At 51.3% G+C, this 17946-nt stretch overlaps 2 protein-coding genes across 2 annotated transcripts; both read left to right on the forward strand.

Moving 5' to 3' along the window:
• The first annotated feature begins 2170 nt into the window (after nucleotides 1–2170).
• Nucleotides 2171–3672, forward strand: LOC110284325 (uncharacterized). The gene is made up of 3 exons (XM_021150040.2): nucleotides 2171–2228; nucleotides 2883–3036; nucleotides 3158–3672. The coding sequence occupies exons 1-3, from the start codon at nucleotides 2171–2173 to the stop codon at nucleotides 3669–3671; spliced, it is 726 nt and encodes a 241-aa protein (XP_021005699.1). The 3' UTR covers nucleotide 3672.
• A 6317-nt stretch (nucleotides 3673–9989) lies between these two features.
• LOC147000401 (large ribosomal subunit protein eL32) lies at nucleotides 9990–10484 on the forward strand. The gene has a single exon (XM_085832988.1). It carries the CDS (start codon nucleotides 10040–10042, stop codon nucleotides 10445–10447), a length of 408 nt encoding a protein of 135 aa, XP_085689114.1. The 5' UTR covers nucleotides 9990–10039; the 3' UTR covers nucleotides 10448–10484.
• The last annotated feature ends 7462 nt before the right edge of the window (nucleotides 10485–17946 follow it).

Here is a 17946-nt window from a genome sequence, read left to right on the forward strand (position 1 = left end):
GCACAGTAAAAATTCGCAGTCCGGCCGGAGTTATTTTCATCATGCAAATTCCCATTTTCTGTAAACAGGGTTAAAACGTTTGGAAGGCTCCCCTACACCAACACACACACACACACATACACACACACACCACCGCCACCATCCTCCGCGGAGGCTGCAACTAGAGAAGCAAAGTTAGAAGGACCTTGGTCAAACTGGTCTCGATCCTGGGCAATTGGAGGCCACAATTCAGATAGTTTCCGGAATCGATGTCCCTTAAAGACCAGCGCCTGGACTCTACTGAGTAAACTCCCATTTCAACTTCCCCCCTCTTCCTCTATTTGAACAACGTGTATCGTTAAATCATAAAATTGTTGTTGAATGTTGTTGTTGTTGTTGTTTCAAAAATTAACTTTATTGGGGGAGGGGCAGTTACCCGAGGACAACTTGTGAGAGCCAGGTTTTGCCTTCCACATTTAGGGGTCCCTGGAATGGAACTTATGTCAATACATTAGGCAGCAAGGGGCAGCCACTTTTTCTCTTTTATCACACTGAGACCCAGAGGACAGCTTCTTCAACGTCACGTAGTACATTTATCCTAGAGCTCAAGCCCACACGGGTTGCCCAGTTGCCGGGCCGTCAGGACCCCTGCAGGAACTGAACAGTAGAAGGGTGAAGCAGGTGGCCGTGTTTCACCCTCCGTAGGAGACACTGACTGACTCCAGGCATAGAGACTGCGGGGGAAGACTGCAACTCTCAAAGTCCCCACTTCCTGTCCTTGCCTAGAGGGAGGAGGGGGGAAGTCCCAGGCAGGGCCTTGGAAACCCTGACTAATGGGCCGGAGCCTCTGCGGGATTCCGCCCAAAGTTGGTTGCTGTCAGCTGCAGGGAGCTACCGAGAGGGAAAATTACTCACGTGGGAGGGAGGGATTGTTTTTAAGTAGAGGCAGATGGTAGAGAGGTGGGACTCGAAGGAAAGTGCACAACACTTTGTTGCCGGCAATATGTATTATTTGCAATATCTGGGGTCCTACTGTGTGCCAGCCACTCCTTTTCTCTTGCGCCATCTACTCTCTCTGCATGAGCTGGAGAGATGGGAACCAACTTGCTTTCCACTTTGCAGATGAAGATACTGGGGCTCTAGGAGATGGAGATGGTTGCCCAGAGTAGCCAGTAAGGAAATCCCAAGTGTTCACTTAACACTTACCTGCAGGCTTCCTTCTTCAGCCTGGATCGCGTTCCTCCGCCTTCTAGGTCATCAAACCCTAGCCCTTTCTTCTCTAAGATTTCCTAGACAGGCAGGCCAGCTGTTATACTGGACTTGATCTCCTTACTCTAGCCAATAAAAACAAGGAAGAGAGACAAGAGAAGAGCCACGCAGGGACACTTGGTATACCCACCCCCTTGCATACTCCCAAGACAACCACACACCTTCAAGTTCCATAGCAGAAACAGAGGACTGTGCGGTTCCAGGTCAGGGGCATTTCAGCACCAACTGGAGGGCAGAGAGATCTTGCCAGTTCTTCACTTTCCTGCTCAGAAATTAGCCTAAGCTTAGGACTCCAGCTATACTACTGTAGAAATTTAGGCTCTCCATGCCCGCTATTCCAGTACTCAGGGGGCTGAGACCAGAGGATAATGAGTTTGAAACCAGCCTGGGCTAACCAAGAGACTTGTCAAAAGCAAAAACAAAATACCCACATCAGATTCTCCTTTTCCAGTTAAATTTAGTGAGCATCGAAGTTGATCATCAATGTCTAGAAACACTCTCAAGGTCAGGCACGAGGGTATCTGCCCACTTACTAAACTTTGAAGGTGGAGACGAACAGATCGGAAGTACCCAGACTAACTCAGACTACATCACGAGATCTTGTCTCAAAACCAGTCAGGCATTGCTGGTGCTGCCTTTAATCCCAGCAGCACCTGACTCTTCAGAGGAGAGGGGACCCCAGCTGAACTGTGAGCTCTGTGGTATCTCATCCATTCCACAGAGGAGCTGGGGAAATGGAAGGAGAGTCAACATCCCAGAGACCCTAAGGAGCTAGATTTGGTAAAGACATGATGGCTCCTTTGGACATATGGCTCACAAGGATGATGTCACAATAGGTTTGGAGGTGTGGCTCCTCCCTTTAAAGCTAAGATAAAGAAGTTCTTCCTCACATTCCCTTCCCTTCTACTCCTGAGTGGATAGGATGGAGTGGCGTGGACATGTCCTGTGGCCTGTCAGCCACTGGCCAAGTGACTTTGGAGGTCTGTCTCATGGACAGACATGAGCAGAAATAATCTCAACCCCAAATCGATACAGAAGTACTGGTTAGAAGTGTGTGTGTGTGTGTGTGTGTGTGTGTGTGTGTGTGTGTGTGTGTGTGTGTTCAAGGAAGAAAGCCCCACTATGGCTTAGTAAGGCTCTCTGTAAGCGTCCCTGACGTGCCAGGTACAAACAAAGGTAATGGTAGCCATCGGAGAGGAGAGAGGGACTGAGGGGACTGACCCAAGGCATCTGTCAAAGTGATGAATGGTCCAGGCTTTAGCCTTGGGTCACCTAACTGGTAGAGTTTTTGTCAGGCAGAGGGGACTGAGAGCCTGGTATAGCCTCACAAATCTGTGATCCAGCACTTGGAAGGCTGCATCGGTCAGGGGAATTGAGAGTTTGAAGCCAGCTTGGACTACATAGTGAGACACTGCCTCAGAAAAAAAAAAAAAAAAAAAAGCTAAGGGGGTTTGTCACTATATTCTAAGTGGCAAGATTGCCATCCAAATAGTCCAGCATTGGTAGGCCTAAGGCCTAAATCTGGGGTGAGAGTGTGAGCTAGGGAAGGAATTTGGTTCTTCCCCAACCCTGAATCTGTCAATCCCGGATTCTCTTGATGTGAGGTTCCTACCATCCCCCCCCTTTTTTTTAAGAGGAAAGATGGGTGAATTCTATCTTCAGTCCTATCTCCCAGATCTCATCATTGGAAGATATTTGGGACAAAATAAAACTTGAGGAAGAGGAGGAGGAAGAAGAAACAGGGAAGGAGAATGTAGACCAAGAGCAAGAGAAAGAAGAACAAAACAGGTGTGTTGGAGACACAGCGCCTTCCTTCTTCCTCCTGTCCCTCCCGGCTCTGGAGAGCCTCACTCTATGACGGTATCAGTCCGATGCCCCTCACTCTCCTCTCTTCCTTCCTTTTGCTTAGGATCAAGGCCCTTCTTGGAGTACCCAAGCAGAACTCAGTGTGGGGCCTGATGGCCTGGCCCAGGCCCTCCTCAGAGCAAGCCCAGTGGTGGGAAGATTTCTCCCTGCCCCCACTCCGTGGAACCTGCCTCTGTGGCTGCAGACTGAACTCAAAGATGAGGCTCCACCCCCTACCCTCCATGACTTCCTGCCCCACCCCTAAAACCTTGCCCTCGTTGGGATCTAGAGAAGAGTCTAGCTGGCTAAGAAACCAGCCTCTGATGGAGCCTCTATCAGCATCCAGATTGAAGATGCCCAAAGCAGTTCCCAGACTTCCTCCCAAGGTCTCCCCTAAGAGATCTACTATGCCCAAGACAGGGCAACAGCAAACTTCAATGTCAATGTGGCCTCCGATTATTATCAACCCTCCCTCCAAGAGCTCAGCTCTTAAGGGACAACACACACCCTCTGCCAAGGAGGTCACCCACACCCCAGGTGCCTGGGACAACCCTTTGCCTCATCTTCCTTCAAAATAAATATTTTTTTGTTACACCAGCAACAGTCTAACACAGTTCTAGGCACTTTGAGATGTATTAGCTCATGAAATCTTCACGATATTTCTAAAAGATTGAAACATAGGTCAGGTTCCTCTCTCCCTCCCTCCCTCCCTCCCTCCCTCCCTCCCTCCCTCCCTCCCTCCCTCCCTCCCTCCTGGGTCTCTTGTTGCCCAGACTGATGTCAAACTATGTAGCCAAGAAAGACCTGGAACCTCTAATCCTCCTGCCTCTCTCTGGAGTACTTGGGCTACAGGCAATGCCCAGTGTACAGTCTGAGCTACAGTCTTAGCTTTTTATTCGCATCGCTTGGCACGGAGATTTCACCCTCATTTACTTTATTATTTAAGTCAGTATGGACTCGGGGATATTTATAATACACTTGGAGTATGTAACGCTGGTGTATTTATTCGGCTGCTCAAGTTGTTCCTATTCCAGTCAAGGGGGCTTCTGCTGTTGTATCCTGTGTCCCTTTGGCATACGACTGTCAACATGAACTTTGATGAAGAAGAGCTTCTTTTCGCTTGGTTCACTAAAGCAATGTCACGTCCCCTGAAACTATAAAGCACTAGGAAGCGAGGCAGGTGGCACATGCCTATAATCCTGGCACTTGGGATTAGAGGCAGGAGGATTGCCCCAAGTTCCAGGCCAGCCAGGACTACGTAGGGAAACCCTGTCTCAAAGTAAAAGCTAGTGTTCAGAACTCATTGCTGACTCGTGAGTGTCCTAGCCTGGTCTAGAGTCAGCTGTTTCTTCAAGGTACCCTGCTTCCTTTTTTTTTTTTTTTTTGGAAGCCTAGATGTGGATATTATGTGTGCTCGTTACTATTACAGTCAGAGGGGTGTGTGTGTGTGTGTGTGTGTGTGTGTGTGTGTGTGTGTGCATGTGCGTGCAGGTGCATTAACATTTTCAGTTGCATGTATGCATGTAGAAGTAGAAGCCGGAGGACACTCCAGCTATCATTTTTTTTTAGATGCTACCCATCTATCCATCTTCTTTCTTTTTTAAAAAAGAGAGAGTCTCATGCTGGGCATGGTGGTGCATGCCTTTAATCCCAGCACTCAGGAGGCAGAGGCAGGCAGATTCTCTGAGTTCAAGGCCAGCCTGCCCTACAATTCGAGTTTCAGGAAAACCAGAGCTATACAGAGAAACTCTGTCTTGAAAGAAAGAAAGAAAGAAAGAAAGAAAGAAAGAAAGAAAGAAAGAATTAATTTAATTAAAGATTAAAGACAGGATCTCCCACTGGCCTAGAACTTGCCAATGTGTCTAGACTGGCTGGCCGGCGAGCCCCAAGGATCCATCTGTCTCTGCCTCCCAGTTCAGATCATAAATTCCCGCCAGCATGAACAGTTTGGTGTGTGTGTGTATGTGTGTGTGTGGGGGGGGGGGGCATGAATCCACCCTGAGTTGACAAAGGAAGAAGCTGAGCTCTGAGAGGCGCAGGATGCCTATGGCTTTGTCAGTCCCAGAATTCAGAGGTGGGCCTGGCTGAGCTCAGCTCAGATGGCACTAACTCATGCCCAGTGTAAGTGTGGCCACGGGGACTCGGGTCCCCAGGTCTGTGCGCCAAACACTTGCACCTGCTGAGCTGTCTCGCTGTCCCACCTTGATTTTTTTATTTTATTTGTGTATGGGCATTTGCCTGAGTGTAAGTCTGGTCACCACATGCATGCCTGGTGCCTGAGGGGGCCAGAGGAAACCGTTGGGATCCCTTAGAACTAGAGTCACAGATGGTCGTGAGCCACCATGGGGGTGCTGGGAATTGAACTCAAGTCCTCTAGAAGAGTAACCAGTGCTAACTGGTGAGCCATCCACCCCCCTCCCCACCAGCCATCCAACTTACAGATTGTTGATCCTGGAACTCATTGGTTACGCTGAGGTAGCTCGCCCAGCAAGCTCCCAGAATCCTCCCCTCTCCACCTCTAGCAGTAAAGGTTTTCTTTTCTTTTTTTGGCATGGCCTTGAAACCCCTGCCTTGCCACATCCAGCTTTTTTTTTTATAGTAGATTCTGAAGATCTGAACTCAGGTGCTCCTGTTTGCACAAGTACCACGCCCACTGGGCCATACCTTGGCCCACAGCTGAGATCTCTGAAGTAACTAGAATTTCCTGTCTCTCTTTGTGGATGGTCCTTCTGGCTCCTCCCTGACTGTGTACCACCTTTCACCTCTGTCTGTGTGCTCCTTGGTGCCACAGCCCATCCTCTGACATTCCTGACTCTGCCATCCTTGTCTATGTGTCCTTTCCTCCGTGCCTGACTTCCCTTCCCCTCAACCCCAGCTTCACTGTGTGGTTTTGTCTGGCCTGGACCTCGTGTAGACCAGGCTGGCCTTGAACTCACAGATCCACCTTCCTCTTCCTCTCAAGCGCTGGGATTAAAGGCCTGCATGCCCATGACCAACACCGATGGCTAGCTTTTCCTCTTGGTCCATTTCTAGTCCCCGCCCCCTTGTCTGCTTCCTGCTGTCTGTCTTTTTTCATCCTTCATTCTCTCTACATTCTAAGCCTGCCTTGTGCTGTCTGCTTCGGCCTTGGTGGCTCTCCCCTGTCCTTGGGTTTGCCTTTGCCCCTGGCTTTCCTCAGGACCTTAGCAAAAGGTACCAGGTCAGGTCAGGGTCCCAGGTGGGAAGCAGCTTCCCTCAGAGTTGGTTCAAGAATTAGGACTTATAGAGAGGCCATTTCTGGAGCCCAGAGGAGGAGTCATGGACATAGACACTGCAGAGGCCAGCACTGCTTAGTGTCAGTTTTGCCTGGAAAGGGTAAGAAGGCAGCCATGTCTCGAATCCAGCAAAGACAGTAATCTGCAAGAGCAGAGGAGAGAAGAAGCGCAGAAGGAGCTGCAGACACCAGAACGCAGCCTCCCCTAAGACTCCAGGTTGCTCCACCCTCATCCTCACATTAGCTTTTCCTGTTGGCCACACCCAAGAGAAAGGGAGCAGCTACCTCCCTGGGGCCAGACAGAGGTGAGGAGACAGGAGGACAGGACAAAGGACAGGACAGGAGCATCCAGGGGAAGGGACAGACAGGGTCACCACTTCCTGAGACCTGGCTGAGCAAATCCTCGCCACTCCCACTCCCCCACCCCCATCCTCATCCCCATCTTCTCCATCCAGGACATGCTCCCAAACCCTCCTGGGCCAGAACCCTTTAGTGTGATGCTGGGCAGATGTCAGTGCTGCCCCTCAATGCCAAGGCCATCCATGTCCCTACCCTAGACACCCCCTGATCGGCTGCTGTTTCACTCGGGGTTAAATGTGTGTCTGAACGCCCAGGAGAATAGCTACTTATAAGATATGCAAGCTTATTTCTCCCACAGCGGGAAGCTCATACTTAAGATGCTTGGGGGTCTGAAGGATGGCTCAGTGGGCAAATGGCTTGCAGCACAGGCTGTGGACCTGAGTTGTGTCTCCAGAAAGCACATAAAGAAGAACTGACTCCACAGAGTCCTCTGACCTCTACGTGTGTGCCGTGAGGCACGTGTGCGCGCTCGCACACACACATGCACGTTATCTGCAGACATTTTTATTTTTTTTTTAAAGATTTATTTATTATATGTAAGTACACTGTAGCTGTCTTCAGACACTCCAGAAGAGGGCGCCAGATCTCGTTACAGATGGTTGTGAGCCACCATGTGGTTGCTGGGATTTGAACTCCTGACCTTCGGAAGAGCAGTCGGGTGCTCTTACCCACTGAGCCATCTCACCAGCCCCGACATTTTTATTTTTTAAGCTCAGAGTTACTTTGGTAGTTCTCGAAGTCCTCAGAATTCCAGGCAGCTCCTCTTGAGTCACCTTCTTGAATCCATGGCTTCGACCTCATGATCCAGTCGTGCTCCCCAAGCTCCCAGCCATCACACCCACATTTCCGTCTGCAGCAAAACATCCTCCAAGGATTCCCAACTGACATGTGAGCATTAGCCCGAGCTGTGCCGAGGTCGTGCTGAGCTACAGAAGGATCTGGAGACTAGAATCTTTGTTCCGAGTACAGCAGAGGGATCGCTGATCCATCATCATACTAAGGAAGACAAAGGATACCTACCGGGGCCAGATCCTAGCACATCCCGTGGACAGCAGGTGATGCTGCAGCGCTGGGGGAGTTAGGAAAATGGGAACTCGAGCTACCCCCATCCTTGGCTCTGTCTCTCCAGAGAGCCTCCCTGCAGCTAGCTTTCCTTCTGCTGAGTGACTCTAACATGCACGCACCACTGAAACCACTACCTAGCAACCCAAACCTGAGTCATCTTTCTGCCCTTCCCTTTTTCTAATCCAGAGCAACCTAGAAACCTTCCCTGCCTTGCCCCTCTCCTGACCCCACCTGTGAATGGGCTCTCCCTCTCCTAGCTCCACCTATTTTACAGACCCCTCTTCTCCCGGTCCCTCCTACTCCACAGAACTCTCATCTCATTAACTCTTCTACTTCACAAGCCAAGCCTTACTAGACCACGCCCCTCCCACTTCACAGACACACCCTTCCCTGACTCCTCCCACTTCACAGACACACCCTCTCCTGACCCCTCCCACTTCACAAACACACCCTTCCCTGGCTCCTCCCACTTCACAGACATATCCTCTCCTGACCCCTCCCACTTCACAGACACACCCTTCCCTGACCCCTCCCACTTCACAGGCACACCCTCTCCTGACCCCTCCCACTTCACAGGCACACCCTCTCCTGACCCCTCCTACTTCACAGACTCACCTTATCCTGACCCCTCCTACTACACAGACACACCCTCTCCTGAGCCCTCCTACTTCACAGACACACCCTCTCCTGAGCCCTCCCACTTCACAGGCACCCACTGTCCAATAGGCCTTAAAGGGTATCATAGACAAAGCACTTACTGTTTTCTGAGCTCTTCCTAACTTCACAACCACTCCAGAAGACAGACCAGCGAAGGAGATTCCCATGTGAGAGGGCACACCAGATTCAACTCAAGTCCAAGGCCCACTGACTTGCTTAGGTTCAGCCTAGTGGAGCTGGAAGAAAGGCTGGAAGCCCTCTCCCCCTGGCTGTGCGCACCACACCCTTCACACTTTATCTACCTCTTCATCCTTGGGGTCTGGACAGGAGCAGGAGGTAAAGAAACCATACCCCTCCTACAAGTCAGAAAGTCAGAGATGAGGTCATGGTGGGAGTTGGGGGTTTGGGCTGGCCCTCTGCTTCAAACAGGCTGTGAGAGAAGAAAGATGGTCAGGGAGTTGGGAGGGATATTAGTGCCCAGATTCGGAATGCTTCTGTCCTGTTCTCTGGGGACACGGCTTTGTTCAGGGGCTTTCATGTTCCTCTGGGTGGGAAGAAGAGAGCTATTCTCCCTTCCCTGACTAGCCTGCCACAGCCCCTTACAAAGTTCATAGGAGCTGAGACATGGCGGGAGGGAGGTCATTACAGAGATAGGCCATCGTGGGGCTGAGAATTGTGAGTGCCCCTGAAGTGGTTACATCATTCTGAGGAAGGAAGGAAAGGGGAGAGGCCCCAAGTAGGAGGGAGATAAGAAGAGTAGGGAGTTCAGATCTAAGAGGCAGGCTTTTGCAGTCATCCCAGGAACCCATCCCTTCTTCCATTTTCAAGGACAACATAAGAAGGCAGAAGGTTTGGAGAAGGGGATGCCCCTCAGGGTAGCTAGTTACACTGAGAGTCAGCTAGGACAAGTGGCTGAGCCACACCCAAGCCTTTTCCCTAGCCCAGCCTCAGGGGAGCAGAGTGAAGCAAACGTTCAGGGTCAAGAGGCAAAGACAGGCTACTAGCTTCCCAGTCTTTCTGGATTGCTAGCTGCCATCCTGACTTCCCCATCCCCCTCCCGCACCCCCACCTCCACCCCAGCCATGGGAGCCCATCTCTTTCCAAGAACGCTGGGTTCAGAACACCACACACCTCCAGGTCTTGCTTCTTTTTTGGGGGGGAGGAGGTTCCAGACAGGGTTTCTCTGTATAGCCCTGGCTGTCCTGGAACTCACTTTGTAGACCAGGCTGGCCTCGAACTCGGAAATCTGCCTGCCTCTGCCTCCCCTCCCGAGTGCTGGGATTAAAGGCGTGTGCCACCACACCCAGCGCCAGGTCTTGCTTCTTAATAGTTGTGTGGCCTTGAGCAAATTGCTTAGGCTAGCGCCTCAGTCTCTCTGTTCTAGAGTCATACACTTCATAGATGCGGGCTGCCAGTTGTAATGGAATATATACCTTAAATCCCTGTACTGAAGAGGCAGAGCTATGGGCCAGTGTGAATTCCAGGCCCGCCTGCTCTACAGAGTGAGTTCTAGGAAGCCAGGGCTACAGAGTGAGACCCTGACTCAAAAAGGGAATTAGACTTCTTCCTCGGCGCTGCCTACGAGGTGGCTGCCATCTGTTTTGCGGCATCATGGCTGCCCTCCGGCCTCTGGTGAAGCCTAAGATCGTCAAAAAGAGGACCAAGAAGTTCATCAGACACCAGTCAGACCGATATGTGAAAATTAAGCGAAACTGGCGGAAACCCAGAGGCATCGACAACAGGGTGCGGAGAAGGTTCAAGGGCCAGATCCTGATGCCCAACATCGGTTATGGGAGCAACAAGAAAACCAAGCACATGCTGCCCAGCGGCTTCCGCAAGTTCCTGGTCCACAATGTCAAGGAGCTGGAGGTGCTGCTGATGTGCAACAAATCTTACTGTGCTGAGATTGCTCACAACGTGTCCTCTAAGAACCGAAAAGCCATTGTAGAAAGAGCAGCACAGTTGGCCATCAGAGTCACCAATCCCAACGCCAGGCTACGCAGCGAAGAAAATGAATAGATGGCTTGTGTGCATGATTTTATGTTTAAATAAAATCACAAAACCTGCAAAAAAAAAAAAGGGAATTAGAAGGGGCTGGAAACCTAGCTCAGCAATTTAGAGCTGTTTCTGCCTTTGTAGAGGACCTCGGTTCCTTTTCTCAGCAGCTACAAGGCAGTTGGTACCCTTAACTCCAGTTGGGGGAATCTAGCGCCCCCTTCTGGCTTCCAATGACTCCCGTCACATACGATGCACATAAACTCGTGCAGGCCCACACACAGACACAAAAATAATACTTTTTTTTTTTAAAGCATAGCTGCTGGAGCCCGACTAGACTTAAAAGGATCCTGTGACAGGATAGTTAGGAAGCTGCAAGCATCCTCAAACCCTATCGGCTCCCTGGAGGGAAGGGGCCTGCAGGGGTCGCTGTGAGAGCGCTCCCTTCTGCACTGGAGGAGCTGAGGGGAGACACGGTGCAATCCATCTGTCTGCGGAAACCCCCAGCTCTGCAAACTCCTCACCCAATCCGGGTCCCTGGAGGGCTCGCGCAACCCCTCTGTGCACTGCAGGGTCCCCGTGGGCCACCCCAGGGCGGGCTGGCCTCCCGCTGCGGGGCCGGGGCCATGAATGGGCGCGTCAACTGGGGCAAATTAACACATAGCAAAACACCCCAGCACCTGGAGAAACAGGAGCCGGGCTGGGGGAGGGGGCCCGAGCGGGCGATAATTCACCCGGGCGTCCTGCGGCCTCCCGCCGCCCCCCAGCTCGGCCCGCAGCCTCCGGTTTCAAAGGCGGACAAATGGCGCACTGTGCGGCTGTGAGGCTCCCTCGCTAAATCTTCCTGTCTTCGACTCCGTGTAACCTGAGCCTCCCGCGCTGACCCTCCCCGGAGGCCTAGGGGGACCAGGAGGGATGCTGGAGGAGGGGAAGCCCAAGAAAGTCTGAGCCTTCTTTGCTTCTCTTTGCCGGGGTCAACTCCCGCCCATCTCCGTGGCTGCCCTGGTCCCTCAGCCGTGGGGGTCTCCCCCAACCCTGGGATGCTGCAGTGACAGAATGTGGGCATGCTTCTTTAAAAGGGAGCTCCCTGCTTCTAGATTCTGCAGGGTAGAATAGGGTGTGCAAGTGTGTGTGAGGTGGACTGGCTGCGGGGAGATCGCATGCGGAAAATTCTTTTTTTTTTTTCCTAGTGGAATTGGAAGAGAGCAGAGTCATTGCCTGGCCACCTCAGGCCCAGACAGAGCCACCTGCAGACTCTCCTCATAGGCTACTAGGAAGGGATCCGACCAACCAGGAGGCCAGAGAAGGGTCAGATTTTCCCTGGCCGGCACCACCTGGGAATCTGACAGAACCCCGAAAATGATTTTCAGGGATCTGCCTGGCTGCAATCCGGATCAGGGTCAAGTGGAATCCCAAAACCCCTTGCGAGTTCAGGCTTCTGGAAGCCGAGGACGGTTAATTAAAAGGGGGTTGTCTGAGTGGGATAGGAGCGACAGCAGAGGTGAAGGGCAGGGTTAGGCCGCTGTTGAACCCAAGAGAGAGTCAACAAGGTTAAGGGGTCAAGACACAGAGCTGAGGACTGGGGTCAGGGCATGGGCACATGTGGTAAGGATGCCCACACAGACAGAGGAGAAAAATGTGCCTGGCAAGGCCCACCGGGTTAAGTAAACTTCGTCACTTTCCTAAGCAACCAGGTAGAGTGGAACACAACTTAATCCCAGCATTCTGGATGCAAAGGCAGAGGGATTGCCACAAATTCCAGGCCACTCTGGATGACATAGCAAGAAGCTGTCTAAAACAAACAAACAGAAAAGGCTGGGTGGTAGAGCCCTTGCTTAGTGTACAAGTAGCCGTGTCTTGTAACCCTAGAACTTAGGAGATGGAAACAGGAAGATCAGAGATTCAAGGTTATACTCAACTACATAGAAGCCAGACTAGGATATAGGAGACATTGTCTTAAAAAGAAAGGAGTCAAGGACCACTGTTCAGTAGTGGAATGCTTGCCTTATGTAGGTGAGGTCCTGGGTCAGTCCTCAGTACCAAAAGACTCTTGTGTGCACCCATTCTGTCCCACGTTAGATAGGACCGAATGAAACATGAAGTCTCTCCCTCTATGTTTACTGGTGGCTGTGTGACCCAGTGGCCAAGGATGTGGAGACAAAGCTAGGAATGGCTAGCAAGTGACAAGGTGTGCATTGCATGCTGGGACGGATCCCCGGGCACATGCAAAAGTCCCTGTCTGAAAGTAAGCCTGGCCCAGAAAGTTCCAGAAATAGCCATGAGGGTGTGGGAGAGAAAGAGAGGGGGCTAGGGAGGTAAGGGGCTGAGAGCTGCGTTTAGGATTCCCCAGTGCTGGCACCCTGCCTGCTTCCCCCTTGGAGAAGAGGGAATCCTTCAAGGAAGGGTGCCTATCTTCAGATCCCAGCACAGAGAGGGGAAAGACAGAGGGGTGGGAGACCTTAGAGCAGTGATTCTCAACCGGTGAGTCCTGACCTCTTTGGGGGGATCAAACGACCTTTTCCACAGCAGTAAATTCCTGCAGGAATTCATATCATGATTCATAACAGTAGCAAAATTGCAGTTGTAAAGTAGCAACAAAAATAATTTTATAACGGGGGTGGGAGGTGTGTGGTCACAAAGACATGAAGAACTATATTTAAGGGTGACAGCATTAGGGAGGTTGAGAACCACTGCAGGTGGAGCAGGTCCTTGTGGAGAGCTTCCGGCCCGTGACCTCTGGGTAAGCTAGGCAGCTGCCTTCTGATCTGAGTCTCTCCCTCCATATCTCTCTCACCAAGTCTCCCCCTTCCACAGCGGAAGACACCACTTCACTGGAACCAGGCTTGAAGAATTTTGTCACCCATCTACCCCCCCTTGTTTGCTAATAAAAAGACTGGGGGGCCCTGTCTGCTCTCCTCCCATTCTCCCTCTGCCGATTCCCTCTCCCTTTCTATCCCCAGAGCTGATGCAGTTAATTGGAGCGTCTTGAAAGTGCACATTAACACAGAGAGAGCGGCGGAGACGGCTTGGCAGCGGAATATCGTTATCACTTCTTGAGCTCCAGCCAAAATCCCCTCGCGGTCAAAACACAATTCTTTAAACTAAACAATTAAAGATTTGTGTGAGTGTGGCTGCCACCGGGTATCAGCCTGGGAACCTCTGCCGGTGTCAGCAGCAACCTGGTCTGGGGGCCCAGCCAGGTGATGGGCAGGGAAGATGGCAGACAACAGAGTTGGGACTGCCTGAGCAAGCTGCCCCTTGTTCCCAGATCAGGATAAAGTGGGTTTGAGACCCCAGAGAAAAGCATAGCAGGCCCATGCAAGCCCAGTTCAACCCCCCAGACCCACAACAGGAGCTGGGGGTACGAACCTACCTTAAAGTCACCTAGGCATCACCAGGGTGGAGTCCAGGAGTTGATACATGGAGACATTCCTCCTGCTCTACATAGCTCATGAAACAAATTCAGTGAGAGACGGGAGAAGGTCACAGACTGAAGCCAGGTGTGATGGCGAATGCCTTTAAGCCAGCACTCAGGAGACCGAGGCAGGCAGATCTCTGTGAATTTGAGACCAGTCTCATCTACAGAGTGAGTTCCAGGACAGCTAAAGCTATGTAGAGAGACCCTGGCAATAGATAGATAGATAGATAGATAGATAGATAGATAGATAGATAGATAGGGACAGGCAGACAGAGGCTGTTCTTCTCTAGAGGCCCCAGGTTCCATTCCCAGCTGCCCACATGGTAGCTCACAGCCTTCTGTTAATTCCAGTCCCAGGGGGGTCACACACCCTCTTTTGGCCTCCAATGGTGCCAGGCACACATGTGGTGAACAGACTTGCAGGCAAGCAAAACAACCCTATATGCGTAGTAGTAAATACTTGCACACCCCCCAGAGCAGGGGAAGCTGGGAGGCCAGGGAAGGGTCCCCTGCCTCCAGCTGTTTTGAAGTACTCCTCCAGCTGCTGAGGAAGCTGGAGTCTGCAGGAGCAAAACTGGAGCCAGACAGCCTGGACTCAATCCCACTTCGTACTGTCTAGCTGAGGAACTCGGACCCAGATGCTGAACCTCTCTGTGCCTCGGGTTTTCCACATGGACACTGTGATCGGTAACACAGCCTTCTATTTCACAGCTTGGTAAGAGAATTTAATAAGTCAACGGGTCGAAATCAGATGAGGGCCTAACACACAGTGAGGAGTAGCCACTGTTGTTATTCTAATGGGTTTGAAGGTAGCTTTACATTATAACATGTTGCTTCAAATTCATGCCCCTGGGATCTCTCCTGTTGAGTCTAGGATGGGCAGGATAAAGTAGCCCTGTGCGACATCCAAGAGTAGGCCACAGTAAGCCTGCCTCTTGTGAGGTTCACTGTCAAGTACCAGGTGAGGAGTCCACTTGGCCGAACACTCCATGATGAGGAAGCTCCAGGTAGCTTCGTGGCAGGGTCACCAGAACAGAGAAAGAAGGTTGCCTGGCCCAGTGCCCAGCAGTTATGTCACCCCAGTGGAGACACTAGACATGTGAGTGAAACAGATAGCCTAGCTATCCCTCCAAGTCCAGCTTTGTCTGGCTTCCGTCCCAGCTGCCTCTGTTGGAACCAAGTGAGAGACCCCACAGAAAAGACACCCTGCTGGGCCCAACCACTGTGCAGCTGGGACAGACAGTAAATCTGTCCGAAGGAATCAAGTCTTAGGATCTTAGAGGTGGGAGGGTCAGAAGAAACTGGCAATCCTATTTGGTTTGCATGTGCACGCATGCACTTGTGTGCACACGTGTGCAATGCATGAGAAGCCAGAGGCCAGCAAGGAATGTCAGATGTCCTGAATGTCAGTCTCTACCTCATTCCGTTGAGACACAGTCTCTCACTGAACCCAAAGCTAAGATAGTAGCCAGCAGGTCTTAATAGATCGTCCTGTTTCTGACCCTCTCCCAGGGGCTAGAGTCACACAAGCGTTTTAGATAGACACAAGTGCTCTTACCCATTGAGCACCCCACCCCCTACCCCCCAGCCCAGCATTCCTAATTTAAATCTAATTCTGATCTGATTGTGACACCAAAATTGGCCTCCCATCGCTTTTTAAAGATCCACTTTATTTTAAATTTTTTATGTATCTGTATACCCATGTGAAAGAATGCTACAGGAGTGCTGGTACCCACAGAGGCCAGAAGAGGGTGCTAGATCCCGTGAAACAACTGCAAGCTCCCTGCTGTGGGTGCTTGGAATCGAACTTGGGTCCTCTGAATGGGCAGTAAGTACTCTCTCCTGCTGAGCCCATCTGGTCACCTTTTGGGTAAATTCTAGTCTGCATCAAGGCCTGGCAGGTCTCATAGGCTCTGCCCTACTCTCCTTCCAAAATCACCTCTTAATACGATTCCCTCTTTGTAGCCATTCCTTGACAGTGCCAGCCAGGCTCCTGCCTCAGAGGAAACTCGAGGTTCCTCCACTGAAGTAGTTTTCCCTCTGCTCCTCTTCGCTTTCTTATTCTCGCTCAGATGAATGAGTTGGCTTTCCTGAAATAGCACCCCTATTCACCCCAAAAGCCCTTGCCTGCCCCCGCGGCCTTTCCCCTCTGTACACCCGTGGCTCCCTGACATCACATTGCAAGCTTAATTTTTACATCTCTTGGTTAGCTTTCGGCTTTATCCTAGAATATCAGCTCTGGGAAGGCAGACCTGTCTGCTTGGCTGGCCTCTGATCTCCAAAGCCTAAGAATACTACCTAGAACTTAGATCTTGGCCATTATCTGTGAACTATGTGAGTTCTTCTCCGTCCAAGGGAAGGTGACTGAGGCCCAGGGACAGGAGAGGAACTTGTCCAAGGTGGCAGAGCTGCCTGGCAGGCCTCTTTCCTCTGCCCATCCTCCTTTGCCCCTCCCAGAAGATTCCTTCCGTCACCTCCATCCCTCTTGTCACTCAGAGGAGCCCAGAGCCCTCAGCTCCCCCAGCTAATTCTGCCAAACACTATTTACAATAAACTTTGTTTGAACTTTTGTCTAAGAGATAATAATAATAACATGATAATTATACGGAGTATAACGTACAGCCAGCTGTACTTAATTAAAGCTGTAATTTCACTAAGGGTTTCTGAGTATGGAGTGAACCACAAGAATTGGGCCTCCGGTACCCTATGTGAGGTTTACATCTGCACAGGAGTAAGCCAGGACTATGGCAGAGTCCCCCAGGAGTCAGAGGCAGCCAACAGGGTCTAGCTTCTGAAATCATGAGTGTTCCCATCTTGGGGCTACAGACAGGGTAGGATAGAATCAGAATGGCCTTGGGCCAAAGATCTGTTCTGGAACCTCTCTCTGATCTTGCACATGGATTTCATCTGAGCTTCGTGGGCTCTCAGGAAAAGCGTTGAGTGTGTGTGTGTGCGTGCACACAGGATCACATGTAGAGGGAGGCAGAGAACCTCAGGTGTTCTTCCTATAGTGGTATTCTCCTGTTTTCAGAGACAAGGTCTCTCGGTGGCCTGGAGCTCAACAAGTAGATTGGACTGACTACTGGCTCTGGACTCTAGACTCTGTGTCTGCAAACCTCTGTTTATTAAAAACAAACAAACAAACAAAAAACCACTGACATCAACTGGGATGTTTGCTTGTTTGGTTTTGGTTTGGGTCTTTCAAGACCGGGTTACTCTGTGCAGCGCCTCTGCCTCCTGAGTGCTGGAATTAAAGGTTTGGGGTGGCTGGCAGTACCACAGCCACCACCTGGCTGGTTTTGTTTGATTGTCTGTTTTGTTTTGTTTTGTTTTTAGTGTGGGTTCCAGGGATCCAACTTGGGACTTTACACTAGCACAGCAAGTGGGGCCCCGCTTGGCCTACCTTCCCAGCCCTTCAGCATTGTTTCTTTCAAGACTAGAACACAGGGCTGGTTGACCAGGGAGAGTGTCAGGCCCAGCCTGCTAAGTGGAGAAGCCCACCTCATGAGATGTGAGACCGGAAGATGAGAACCTGTCGGGGCAGACAGAACAGGTGTGTAGCTTCAGTCCACAGAACACCACCTTAAGCAGATCATACACCGGGTGCTATGCCACAAAAGCAAAGGGGGCAGAGGTCAGTTGGACCCATAGAAAATGCTTTCTTGTGGGGCTTACCCGGAACAGCCGGGTCAAATAGAGGCAATTTAAATTGCCTGAATGGGCTGCAGCCAGGGTCCAGGCTGAACTAGACCTCACTAAGAGATGCAGACAGATTCCTAGGCAATAAACTAGTCCCTTCTCTCAGCATCAAACTTCATGACCCAGGCCTCAGGTAAGAGCGCGCACCCTCCCAATGGACAGGCGGCAGAAAGCAGGGAAAGATGGTGAAGGGGCAACTTGGGCTCCCCTCACTTTAGAGCAACTGGTACTGGGTAGTCCCAAGGCAAGGGTCTCACTCAAAGGCAGGTATCTCCTGGAGGTCACTTTCCACCACAATCATTCCTTGAATTGGTCAGTTTCCTGCACGTGAACTATGCTTGCCCCTCCTTTTTCTGGTCCCTCTCCCCCCCTCCTCCTCCTCCTCCTCCCCCTCCCCTCCCCCTTC

This window comes from Mus caroli, unplaced genomic scaffold (genome assembly GCF_978045245.1).
Source record: "Mus caroli unplaced genomic scaffold, Mus_caroli_1 scaffold_18, whole genome shotgun sequence".
Taxonomy (NCBI): Eukaryota; Metazoa; Chordata; class Mammalia; order Rodentia; family Muridae; genus Mus; species Mus caroli.